Source organism: Salvelinus namaycush, chromosome 21, assembly GCF_016432855.1.
Source record: "Salvelinus namaycush isolate Seneca chromosome 21, SaNama_1.0, whole genome shotgun sequence".
NCBI lineage: Eukaryota > Metazoa > Chordata > Actinopteri > Salmoniformes > Salmonidae > Salvelinus > Salvelinus namaycush.
Window position 1 is genome coordinate 27,653,541 of NC_052327.1, and position 13,940 is coordinate 27,667,480.

At 38.5% G+C, this 13,940-nt stretch overlaps 1 protein-coding gene across 2 annotated transcripts; it reads right to left on the reverse strand.

The window, feature by feature from the left end:
• Window positions 1–2,386: 2,386 nt before the first annotated feature.
• LOC120066263 (COUP transcription factor 2) lies at window positions 2,387–9,201 on the reverse strand. 2 transcript variants are annotated; one of them, XM_039017513.1, is made up of 3 exons: window positions 7,998–9,201; window positions 6,472–7,017; window positions 2,387–4,453 (listed from the first exon to the last, which is right to left on the reverse strand). In XM_039017513.1, the coding sequence occupies exons 1-3, from the start codon at window positions 8,440–8,442 to the stop codon at window positions 4,179–4,181; spliced, it is 1,266 nt and encodes a 421-aa protein (XP_038873441.1). In that variant the 5' UTR covers window positions 8,443–9,201; the 3' UTR covers window positions 2,387–4,178. The 2 variants fall into 2 exon arrangements, with proteins under 2 accessions (XP_038873441.1, XP_038873442.1); XM_039017514.1 differs by having other exon boundaries at window positions 6,472–6,999; window positions 7,998–9,199.
• Between the last annotated feature and the right edge of the window lie 4,739 nt (window positions 9,202–13,940).

Sequence of the window (13,940 nt, forward strand, 5' to 3'; positions counted from 1 at the left end):
GCTATATGAAATAAATATATCATTATTAAATCCAAAATGATTTTTTTTTTCACGAGGAAATAAATAAAAGTGACATTGTACTGAGGGAGACCTCATTAGTTCGTTGTCCAACGCTAATAAATGAACAGAAGTGCAAATGATAGAGTTCAGCCTCAACACACGCTCTGTCAACTAAAATCAGTCCCGTGAAGCCGTGATCCGAATGACTTCAAATGTATTCCTACCGGGCTATCATCGTAAAGCAATTCATTAAAAATCCAAAGAAAATAAGACAATTAACATTGCCCTTTTCATAAGATTTCTGAGTTGTAGGCCTAATGACTTTAGTACTATTACATGTAGGCCTAAGATATTTAGTGACATAAAACGTGCAAGTATATACAGTATATTCCCTGTACTGTACCTTGGCCTATGGTCCCAGATCTCAAAAGGTTGCAAAGATACATTGACAGGTGGAATGTCTGCATCAAAAACATTTAAAACATTTCGTATAAGGCCAATCATAAACAACCCTTTCATTGTAGTCACAATTTAGTAACACTAACAGGGGCAAACGCAAACTGCATGGAATTACAGCATAATTAGATTTAGTTCACTTTCACCATTAATTAGACAGAAGCATGGTGGGATGCCTTTGCAATCTGAGAAATAGAAACGTCGTCAGAAATTAGATTTATTTACACAAATAAATCCTTTCACTGTGTTGCACAGTATGGTTTAGGCTACACTTGTATATCCTTTACCTGGTGCTGCATATTTATTGTAGTAGTAATCTGTAGGCTAGTAGTAGTAGTGGTGGTAGTAGTAGGTCTAGTGGTAGTAGTACTACAACTAATAATAATCTCAAATGTAGTATTAATACAATAAAGCATCAAATATAATTTACCTATAGGCCATTTTTCTTGGATAATATGAAATAGCCTATTGTTTAGTATTTTTTCTTACAGAAATCGTACACAGAATAGGTCTATTGAACTTAAAACTTATATATTTGAAGGTGCTGCGCATTATCAAAGTAATGAAATAATCATCAAGCTTTTGTCAAATTCTATCATGAAGACAACAATTCATTATTCACGATTCTGCAAGATACTCAGTGCTGGTTAGGCCTACTAATCATGGAAGATATAGTTGAATAACTCCGATAGTTTTATTGAGGCTCTGGGTCTCGATGAAGGGGGTCTATTTCTTAAGCAATGTGGTTTCTATTATGGAAAACTGCTTTGCTCCGGGGAGCCGTAGCATGCGTTGGATTGCAAGACGCCATATTGACTCAACGAATAGGACATCGAGTTAAAGTGCGCTTTAAGGCTGGGGGATCGCACGCTTGATCTCGCTTTACACACAACACAAATGTCAACTAATACGCAACTAGAGAGGTAGAGGTGGTACTTAGTGTAGTAAAATCAAGCAAACGATAGCCTATGTATTGTCTGCTGCTTCCGGTGAAAACATAGGGTAGCCTATAAATATAGTATTTCGGACATATTTTTAACGTCCACTGTAGCATTTTATTTATGAACTCAAGTCAGACATGCCAGTACCTACAGGGTTGCTTTATTCGTCGAGGTGTTATAAGTTCACTAAAGGAATTTGATATAATGTGCTAAAGCACCAAGGCTATGTACAAATATAAATGAAACCTACATACGAACAGCCCTCTCCTCTGCAATGGTACACATAGGCCAAGTTCACTTCAATTCGTGAGGCCATACTCAAAAGTTTCTCTCTCACTCTGTCTCGCTCTCTCTCGCTCTCTTTCTCTCTCTCTCACGCACACACGATTTTGACTGATTAGTAATAAGAAAACATGGAAATACGTATTTTTTTCAAATTCATAAATTATAATTTAATACCAAGAACAAATTTACAGCAGAATGCTTGTTTACAATAAGCTAACACAAACAAACAAGAATTGTGTTCAACTATAAACTTCCACACACACTCACATATATCACTTGCAATTAATAATCATAATAATCATAATCATTAAAAAAAAGTATCTATACGTTATCAATACCCTGCAGTCATATATTTTTATATATTTATATAAAAACGTGGGTCAGTTTAAACTGTTCATAATTACAATCATGTATCATTCTCTGGTCCATATGTGGCATGGAAACAGCCAAAGAGCACTGTTCAATCAACTACACAATATGATCCCTTTTTATCCAACCACAACATGGTGTCTCTCGTGTGTTGAAGAAAAGCCCCAAAAACAAGGACACATTTTTTTCACACACACTCTTACACACTCTCTCTCTCTCTCTCTCTCTCTCTCTCTCTCACTCACCTACTCTCTCTCTCTCTCTCTCTCTCTCTCTCTCTCTCTCTCTCACACACACACACACACACACACACACACACACACACACACACACACACACACACACACACACACACACACACACACACACACACACACACACACACACACACACACACACACACACACATACAAGGCATTTGTCACAGACCAAAGGAGCAGAACACTAAGTCAAAATAGCTTTCCAGACCAGCTCACCCTGTTTAGTCTTAGCCTATTGTTGAACATTTTGTTTCTTTTTTAAATACAAGGGCTAGTGTACTGAATGCACAGATTATATCTATACAGTCAAAAACATTTACATTTATATATATCAAAGGTAAAATAGGTTAGCGACCTGTGGCCATGCATTCACAGTCTAAATACATGAAAAAGAAAACATTTTTGTCTTAATATGTATATACATTACAAACATAACTTTCAGTGATACTAGCTAAGTCTGCCACTGAATTGAAGACGTTGTATTACCGAAAAAATAGCAAACACAGTTTTTCTTAATCACATACTTTGTATAAAGGAAAATTCATTGAAATGAATTGACCTATATTTACAACAATACTGCCTCTAATTAACGTTTTTCAAGTGAAATACACAAGCATAAGACTGAAGTTTCAAATCTAATAGTGTTCCCAAAATTGTATACTGAAACAACGTTTTGATTAGAAATTACTTCGCGCTTTTCAGGCACTTAATGCTTGCAGTGTATAGAGGGTGACATTTCAGGGATGTCATAATAATACTGCTATTAAACACTATTCCAGCTGTACTTAAAGGTATATGACCCTTGACCTTTCCCATTTCAAAATAAGGTATTGTATGGCTAGATGTTTTCATTGATGTTTAGGCCTACATTGCAAGACATTGCAAGACATAATAAATTTGCATCTACATTTACAAGCCACAATCACCCTTCAATAGCTAGGCTTCATACATTTTTTGAACTGTCTTTAAATTGATGCAAAAGATTTCGAACTGGGTGCATGTGGGGATGCACAAAGTTGAAATGGGTTCATAAAGCATAGCCTACATACTGGTAACCGATATCACACACTGTTCAGCAATAGCTGTTTTGCCTTGAATCTTCTATGAAACGTTAAGAGCAGATGTGGTTCGACTGGCTCAACTAAGCAGTGACAAAACAGGGCAACCCTGGAACATAACGTCTATACTCAATTGGAAAGAGCAATGATTTAGCTGGGTCAGAAAGTTGAACCTGAACTCCGAAAAAACACCCTTGTCCAGTTTATTGTGTGTCATTTTAAGAGTAAGTGCGTTTGCAGCATTAAGCATGTAGTTATAAGCATTTTCCTATATTGCTGTGGATTTAGTTTTAATTCTTGAAGAACATTTTACATTACTTAACTGTTTCAAAAGAAGTTATGGTTTTAGAAAAGAACACCACTTGTACTACAGAATCACATAGGCCGGTTTGGAACCAGAAAGGAGGAACAAAAGAAAAGTACAAAAAACAGCTAGATACATGGACACAGGACAAGTAATTTGGAAAAAGAAAACGTACTTTTTTTTATTTTCTCCTAAGTTTTTCCAAATGTTCATTTTAAATGCACTTTATAGTTTCCATTTTCCTTTTGAGGATTACCAAAATCCTTTTCCTTATTTTTTTTCGTTTTCTTTTTTCTTAAAAATGGATAAGAAGCAAGTTGTTCCGAATGACACTGGGAGCTTTTATCTGCATTTTGAAAGTTCGCTGAATGTCTCAATTTTAAAATTCACAGTCATTTACAACAATGTCTTTCTTTGTGAAAGCAAGCTCTTGTAACAGCCGTTTTCCTTCAACAAAAGAAGCGCTAACCATTGTAGTCTTACCCCCTTTGTTCATTCCTTCTGCTTACTGAATTGACATGTAGGGCCAGTTAAAACTGCTCCCCGAAAGCAACATATCCCTGATGAGGGTTTCAATTGGGGTTTTACCTACCAATCGGACGAAAAACAATTGCTCTATGACCGATGAAGAGACTGTGCGCAGCGAAGGCAAGCGAAGTAACAACTTCCCAAATCGTGTAGGCTGGTTGGGATACTGGCTCCGAACATATTCCTCCAGGGCGCACTGTGACTTCTCTTGCAAACTTTCCACATGGGCCACATCTGAGAGGCCACAAGCATCTGAAAAAAAAGGCAAAATAACTACAAATTCATCACACATTTATGACAGAACACTAATAGAAATGCTAAAGACCCCTCTCGTTGGCTATACGGTATATTACGTGACAGGTGCGCTTAAAAATGTTTAGTAATTTAGGCTGTTTGTAAATTTCAAGAAAACATCCCCCCTTTTCGGTGTTAAATTTTGTCGCTGAGGTGTGTTACTAGCCTATAACATAACCTATTTTATGTTGATTAAACAATAAAAAACAATCGAACTGCATGTGATTACCATAATCAAACAGCAAGTTCTGGCCACTAATATCGCCATCATTATCGTATTCAGTAGGCCTACATTGTTTTATTGTTAAAGAAGACACCATCTGTTTGCGAACATAGGCTATATTTTGTTGAATTTACATTGCATGTACCACGTTTTCTTGAGAAACTGTCTCATAATCAATAGCCTATATCATGTGATTATTAATGTCACTGTAGCGCGGTGTATAAGAACAGGCAAAGTAATTATTTGTTGCCTTATATTTGGAAACTGTAGGCTATTGTTTTAAATAAACTGGACAGGCACTGAACTTAATTACAAATGCTTACATTTAAATAGGAGTTTGGGTTAACACACACACACACACACACACACACACACACACACACACACACACACACACACACACACACACACACACACACACACACACACACACACACACACACACACACACACACACACACGCACGAATGCACGCAGAGAGGGAAAGAGAGTTGTGACATGGTGACCTCTGTATTGCGTTTTGATTTGGCTTGAAGAAGGGCTTGAAACCGAAGCTACCCCTAACATGGATAGTACTAACCAAGTCACCGTAATAACCAAGAAAAATGGCGGTCAATGATATGTAGCAGTGCAAACTCTAAATATTCATTGAATACATTGAAAACATTTACTACACGCAATATAATTAACATATATTGTTTAAACCGCCCAGGTATTTTTGTAGAATAGGCGAGGCCTAAGCCAATAGCCTAGTTTGTAAAATGTTGGCTATATAAAATAATACAATGTTGTAGGCCTATTGTAAAAACAACTTACCAATTAGATTAGTCATTGCCTAATTCTGCATAGGTCTGTATTTTCACAGACCTATGTAATGTAATCATATAGCAGGGAAGTCTAGGTCATGACCCAGTTCTGGAACAAGTCAAAAAATGCATTGGATCCCTAGATCTCCCTAACAGAACAGAGGGGAATTGAAAAGTATTTTCCCACAATAACTGAAATGTCCGTCATGTGATCAGGCTAAATGTGGTAGAACGGCAAATAGTTGTTATTATATTAATCAAACCGTCAATAAGATAAACGATTCCGTACAATTTCTGGCCCTCCCTGGCGTGAATAGGTTACGTTGTATGCTGTATGCCATGGTTTAACAAATGGAGCATTAGGCCCGTCTTTCCTTTGCTATACCCCTCCCCCTTAGAGCGTGACATCATTAATATCTGTCAATGCATTATAAATACAAACAAGTGATTCCACATAGGCTATACAATATATCTTAAAGGTAAGTAAATTATTCTCAAAATATAATTTTCAATAAAATATCGACAGTTTGTTTGTGATGGCATGTCTTTACTGAAATACTAGTTTAGTGACTTTTATGATGTGGGTCAACGTTATCTTTCAGAGCAGCCTATTTTGTTGACAGCGTGTACTCAGAATGTACATTTCATCAAGTGTGTGGCTATGCCTGACCAATCAGTAAAGGCAAATGATTGGCCATTTTATGACTAATGCCCAACAGTGCATTGATATAGGCCTACAGGCGGTTAGTTGATAGCTTATATGCTTTTCTTCCTCTATGAGATTTTAGGACAGGCCAGGCATTTGCAAACTTTGCTCTGTTTATATATTTCATTGCATGCCTAGCCTATATTGTTTTCAAACCGGGAAAGTTCAAGCACAGTGACCTAAACACATTCTCATACTGCATAACTGGAAATGTAATATTCTGATGCAATTTTGAGTTTACCTGATGTGAAGAGCACAATTGCCTTTAAGCAGCTGTATTCAGCAGAGTCAACGTGCAAAGCTTTCAGCTTTTCCACTTGTTCTTGGAAGATCCTAATGTGGTCCATAAATGCAACCACTCTGTCCGCAGACATGGGAGAGGCATGTAGGCCAGCCGCCGCCAGAAGTGGAGCCACATGGAGAGGCATGGAGCACTGTGCGGCGTTGAGCACAAATAACTCACTCCAGGTCAACCGCAGAAGAGCCACCTGGTCAGTAATCTGAAGGTCTGGAAAGAAGGGGATATTCCTGGCCCACTCCACGGCGCTGAACAGCATCCTGGCCGCCAGTTCACATATGTTCTCGATGCCCATGATGTTGTTGGGTTGCATGCATTGACTGCCATACCGGGACGTTGGGTAGGGCTCCGCTCTCAGCAGTAGAGAGATATATCCGGATAAGTAGGAATGGCAGTGGAGTGGGTCCCCATTTGTCAAGGCGAACTGACCATGGTGTGGCTGTGTGGGTGGCATCCGTCCCCGTTGCACCGCTGCAGTAAAAAGAGAAACTGCAGATATTGATGCCTGAATTCTACACATCAAGAGACATGTAACCCTTCTGACAGGACGCTATGACAAATATTGTTACACTATAGCAGTTCGAGGAATACACATGCTGAATACGAGTTTAGACATTGCTTTTGCTATTCAATTGCTATGATGACATCTATGGATCCAACATTGTAAACAAAAACAATAAGCCTACATAGGTTACATAAATTATAGCCTAATAAGATGTAGGCTATGCAAACAATGACTTTCAATTACTGTAGAGATCGATACAAGCATATTGCCCGGAAAAGTCATGATGCTCTATGGAACATTTTATAAGTACAAATCTGTATTTAACATTCTAATTTTGTTGTTGGACTACAACAACATGAGCTAACTGAATAGAAGCACAAAGGCAAGGCAGTTACTGCATGTTGTAACCCTTAACCTACTTAGCAATCTATTCGGCTAATTTTATATTGACTACTATTTTCGACTGATCATTGAATAGAACAATTCTAAAGATACACATTTGCCATTTTCTATATACAGCTCCGTTTTTTGGTCGAGATTAACACGACATAGTGTGGGATCTAAACACGCTGTCTATTCACTCCACACTCGCCATAACAGCGCTGTAGCCTCTATGTGCTTGTATTCAAATACAGAAGCATATCCATTTTGTCTCTTCCAAGGTTCAGCTCTAATAATCTACATCCAAACTCGTATGACTATTGTTTCTGAAGGTCACATTATTAATAGGGAGCTTAAGAAATATAACTCTTTAATCGAACGCGAAAAGGGAGGTTTGTTATGCTCGGTCTAGAGCACTAAATGCAGTCGGCTCTATTGCGTGCTTCGGCCGCACAACCTTGGGAAGAAGAGTCGGGGAGAGAATATGGGAGACGGCCACACATACAATTATTAATTAAGATAATACATTCATCGCACGACATACAGGACAAATACATCAATAAGAAAATAAAAATTCCAATACCTTCCCGTCTCATGCCAACTTTCAGGCATTTTTTGAGGCGGCAGTACTGACACTGATTGCGATGGTGCTGGTCAATGGGACAATTCCTGTTGGCACGGCATGTGTAACTGAGGTTCCTTCGTACGCTCCGTTTGAAGAAGCTTTTGCACCCCTCGCAAGTAAACTGGCCATAGTGTTTACCACTAGATTTATCCCCGCAAACCACGCATTCTATGTGCTGTGGCTGCTGTTTCTCCGACTGCGTCGTCTGGTTTGTCGGCGTAGACTGTACAGTGTTGTTCGGGGGTCCTTGGACTGTTGTCTGAGGGGTCGGAGGGGCGACCTGAGAGCCTGACAGATTCAACTGAGGTGTCGGAAGGGATAGTCCTCCTTGAGATTGCGAAGAAAGGGTACCTTGGGTCTCAGCCACATCGTCCTGGGAGCCTCTCCACACTACCATTGCCATATCTATCAGTCAACGTAAGGAAACTTTTTGTCTGCCGTTTTTGGTTTCGCCGTGCTTGTTCTCTCAAAAGAATGCAGCACGCTGTAATCAAAATGAATAGTCAAATAAATAAATAAATGACAAAAGCCTACGGATGTCGATTGTCCGTTGAATCTGGCGAAAATGTCAAATTGTATTGCTGTTATAGACGATGCTAAGCACACGTTTTAAAACTGATGTGATGGCGAGCTGATTCGCAGCATTGCGCTTAGAGGCCAAGTCCAGGGGCGCTTGCAGTCAGCCATTCAGGAGACTCGAAATGGAGAAAAAAAAAGAGCAAATGATTGCAATAATGAAATGAGGTAGCCTATTCAAGAAACGAAGCAGTAAGTTGAACGTATAGGCGACGTGACAGCAGCATAAAACACACAATTGATGTAGGCTACACACTAGCAGCAGAGCGCTATCAAGTTCCAGCTCAAGTCATGAAGAAAATCATCAACTGGTAAAAAAAATATTGCTGCTTCTCCCTTTTCTTGTGAGGTGGTGCGAGCAGCAGCGCGCAGCTGAAGCCAATGCTATGAAGTCAACTCTCCGACAAGCAAGTGATAATAAAACAAAAAGATCACAACTTATAGAACCTCCTTCATGCACGGAAAAATAATTTGAAAAAGAACAGAGAATCAAAGTGATCAAATATGTTAAAAAGGGTGAGGTTAGGAAGTGATTGCGAATTGTAGGAGCTGGGCTAGTAGAATGCTTTCTCTCTGATCAGCTCACTGAGCTCTCTATATAGTGAACTTTGACACGACTGCTGCAACTTAGCACACGTTACCATGGAGATGGGCTGCCATATAAGGAAAGTGACTGTGTTTGACTGGTCAGAGCTCACGGACCTCCCCCTGAACCCCATTGGCTAGTCGGCACTTGTGCTACTTGGTGCCTTGCCAAAGCAAGGATAGGTGTCGAGAAGATGCTTGGTCCTAAAAAGAGACCTGTTAAAGGAGAGGACCATGCTTCCAATTCACCGATTTTCATGAAATACACATATAAAGTTCTAAATGTTCAATGATTACATTCTCTGACCACGTACTGTTTCTTGGTATGTGAGTAGTCTAAGTGAGTGGGTTGCCTAATAAATGTTTGCCTGAAATGTAATAGTCTGAGAGATGTGAGGATGGTATTTTTGCGTCTGATATATGTCTGATATTGCCTCTGATATAGCCTATGTCTGATATATATCAGACACCAAAATACCATCCTGACCTCTCTCAGGTGTAGCCTATATATTGCGTCTGATAAAGGCTTTAATGAGATGCAGTAGCATATAGTGCTCCTGCATTTAACTCAAACTTCTGTATCTAGCCTACCATTACATTAGAAATAGCCGAATGCAATAGAAGTAGCCTATCAGAAGTTAAAATGAACCATTATTATAGGTTATGGCTTTGTAAAAAATAAATTATGAACAATTACGGCATACAATTGAATGCAGGATATGCATCTGTAAGTGAAAATGATTGTTAAACCTTCTTGAAAATTGAAAGTCCTCTCGTTGCAACACATTTGTCTATATGCTACATAGGCTTTCTAAATCTATCGTGTGCTGTATGAAAGGTGTTATACAAATAAAGTTAGGACTATTATTAGTATTGTATTAGGCTGATTCAGGCATATTATCAGACAACTTAGCCTATGTTCAATCACAGTGTTGGGATGGTCAATTTTCTTACAATATAATCTTATTTCCGAACAGGCTACATCACGGTTTCTTTCAGTCAACTAAGCAAATGCCTATTAGTAGACTATTTCTGACTGACAAGATGGTTGTTGATACTTCTGGTTATGATGATTATGAATACGTGTAGGCTTCACATTTGCAAATATATGATAAAATTGCTTTTCATAGAGTTACAGTAAAGGAAACCCAAGCACGAGGGATTTTAATCATTGATATATAAAATATAACATAGGCTATCCTATATGAGCGTTGAGACCTCTCTCTTAATTTAGAAAATCCCGAACTATGATGAGCTATTGTTTAACTTATTGGTTCATGATTCTAGGCTATAACAACATTCATGGACTGTATTGAAAATTGTTAAACTATATCATGATAGTATAGGTCTTAATTAAATGTTTCTGTCCCAAAAATAAAAACTCAAGGCACTTTAATTATAGGTATATCCTAATCTACAATTTGTACATAATATCACAAATGCCTGAGTGAATGGTGTTTCATTTGAAGACAAAGCATATCTATGAAGTATATAGCCTAAAGTGGCCCCTATGTGCTCCTATAAGTTTCCAGTCTGAGCATTTTTAGCTGGTACTTTCAAAATCACCAGGGTCTGTCAACGTTGGTTCCTGTGAAAAATGTACACAGCTAAATGGAGCATATGCTGTCAATACAGCAGGCAGGATCTATTACAGTATCTGAGTGCCCCCTAGCGTATGTATCGTTTCTGCCTCAAATCAAGATTCAATTCGGAGGAGCCTTCCGACATGGAAACTGCCTGGGTCTCTCGTCTCTCACAGTGACCAAAGTAGCGTGCGCCCATTTCTAACTGATTAATGTTTAAGAAAATGTCTTCTTATTGACCTGGACTCATCGAGGTATGCGTGTTGGTCACTGTTTCGCCTTTTCATAAACATAGCCTGAGCTCCGTAGGCTCCGTAGGCACAGGTATGTTTTGAATTTACATTGATTGATACAGGCTGATAATTGGTCTTGAGCGTAACACTTTCATTCTAAAGCAAACTGCATGGCCTAAATAATATCACTGTCTGCAATTTATTGTATTATTTTATTGTGGATTCTACTTGACCACTCCATTGGTGAGTATGAACATTTTGGCATATTTGTTTCATTAATGAAATGTTTGAATGTGAAAACATGCTTGGCATTAGGCAATTGTCTCGGTCGTAAATAAAACGACTATCAAAATGGATACATCAAAAAGCTGTTTAGTCATAAAACACATTTTGAGCATAAAACATCACAAAAACCTCATGAACCTTACCAGGCGCAGGCATAAAGATACAATAACGCATAACATGTTAATTATTGTCTAATTAAATGTTAATTGGAATACATATTGAGCAGAAACACATTATGTATACGCCTAAAGGCACCTATATGTGTTTAAAAATATATATTGTGAGATTATTGTAGACAATAATGTATAGGCTATTCTCACAAACGTACCAAATGCATAGGTCGATTCGTCCGCAGCGTGATGCATCTTCTGTCTTATCAGAATATACTAGTCTTCTCTTTCTTTTCGATATAATGTCGAGAATAGACGGAAAAGGTGTCCTTTCCACCAGATGGAATGAATCACAAAAATACTTGAGTTTATTTGAAGAACAATAAGCAAAAAACGTAAGACTGACAAAGGATTAATCACAGTCACTACATTTTTAAACTTATGTGCTGAACTTAAACCTTGTAATGTAAATGGTCTTGTCTTCATAACATAAGTAGCGGTTGTTATGGCTGTCTTTAAAAATGACAAAAGTAAAACAGCAAGAAAATGCTCCTGTGCGTCTTTCCTTTCTGTCCTACTGTAGGCTAGGCTATGGGTTAAAACGCGCCTGTATGCCGCTGCTTTTTGTGGGCTGGATGGGAGGGGTGAAGTCAGACTACATATAGTCAGACACCTGTCTGTTTGTATTGAAACTAGGGATGCTTTTATACATTATCGCTTAATTTGTGTTAGAATCATGAATCAATTTGACAACAATATATTATGAATCGATGAGCTGACAGAAGTGGATAACCAAAACTTGTAAAATGTGATATAGCAAAATGGCAATTAAACACATATGTTGAAAGCTAAATTAATTAATTAAATGAAACATAAATAAATATCAGTTTTAGATGGCAGATGCGGTGACACAAAAACTATTATTATTAGGCTATAATTATTATTACAGCAATGATACCGGTAACAATTGCAATTATTGGTAGACCAATATTGCTGTTTTAATATTATGACTATTACTATTTTGTTGTTGCGGCTGACAAAACACTAACTGTTGTTATTGAACAGGGGAAGGAGAGGATTGCTTTCAAATAGGCGCATTTCAATTGACAGATATAGCTTCTCTGATAGTAGGTTCTCGTCCTCATATGTCTACAAATGTACTTCCATTAACACACAGAGAGAAAGACAGGGAGGGGAGGGGGAGAAAAGGGGGAAAGAGTGTGATGTGACATGACCTCTACAGACAGAGAGAGAGAGAGAGAGAAAGAGAGAGAGACTAGATGGTTGTAGATATGCAGTTTTTGATCCTAAAACGGTGAAGTTTACGTTTTCATATGGCCTTATTTGCCCTTCACGCATTCATATATAAACCGTTACTTTTGTAGATCAGCCGGGATAGGCCTATAGGCTCATGTCTGGACAACGAAAGTTGTAAAGAAATACAACTAGTGGGCCAACATTCTATGTGGTGTTTTGTGAGTTGAAAAGTAGGCTACTAAAATCTTTGTCCTATGCTTTTTCACATTCTCTGGTTAAATGTAGGCCCTATGTCTGTGAAGAATCAATGATAGAGTTACAAAAAGCATTTTCTTTCTCTGTGCTGGTGCACTTCTTGGGTAAAATGCTCTTCTCAAGACAGAATCTCAAGCATAGGGGCACAGGAAGCCACTATACGCAATAGCGCACCTACATCGATTAGGACGAGACTCGAGGATGACGCTGACTCGCCACACTAAATAGTTACTGATCACACACAAATTGCAGGATCTTTAACGATTTGTCATGCTCATAGCACGGAAAAGGGTAAATCACTTTATTATTGTTTGTAAAACAATGCGCGCACAGATGAGCGCAGTTCGATAGAGAGTGAATGGCCGAGTCAGTGGTTGAGATTCATGGTCGTCCTTTGAAAAAGCTTTCACTCGTGTTACAGGTTAAACTAACATATTAAACAACAGTACACCTTTTGTTCACTAAAACCATGTGTAGTCAATGAATTGACGGACATTTTGAAAAATGTGTCGCCTACAACCCTACTTGTTGACGGAGCTGCACTCAAACACAAAAGTATATGCATTACCTCCTAACTTAACTATATTTTATAGAAAAGGGGAATATATTCTGAATAATAATGTAGGCTTTAAGGAGTCGGCAATACTGGAATAGTGGGATCAGGCAGGGGCAGGTTAGCCTCCGTGCATTGGGGAGAGGCGGCAAGACAAGGATGAAAGTTCACTTTAATCTTATCTTTGCCTTCAGCAAGTCCTTCAGAGGGATACTGACCTGAAGGTCTCTGAGATCCCAGCCTGATTAACCCCTCCAGACCCGACTGGGTGCAAAGGTTAACCAGGCTAATCAAGTTGAAGAGGCTGATTGAATTAGATGACAAGGAGTCAAGGGGGAAACAACTGTCCTTCCCCAAAAAAGTCAGAGGCCAACCACTGGCAACACTTTAGTCTGTGTGAATCTCACTCTATAATTTATAGGCCTATCAGCAATCCATAAAGTTGAATAAACAAATGTCCAGTT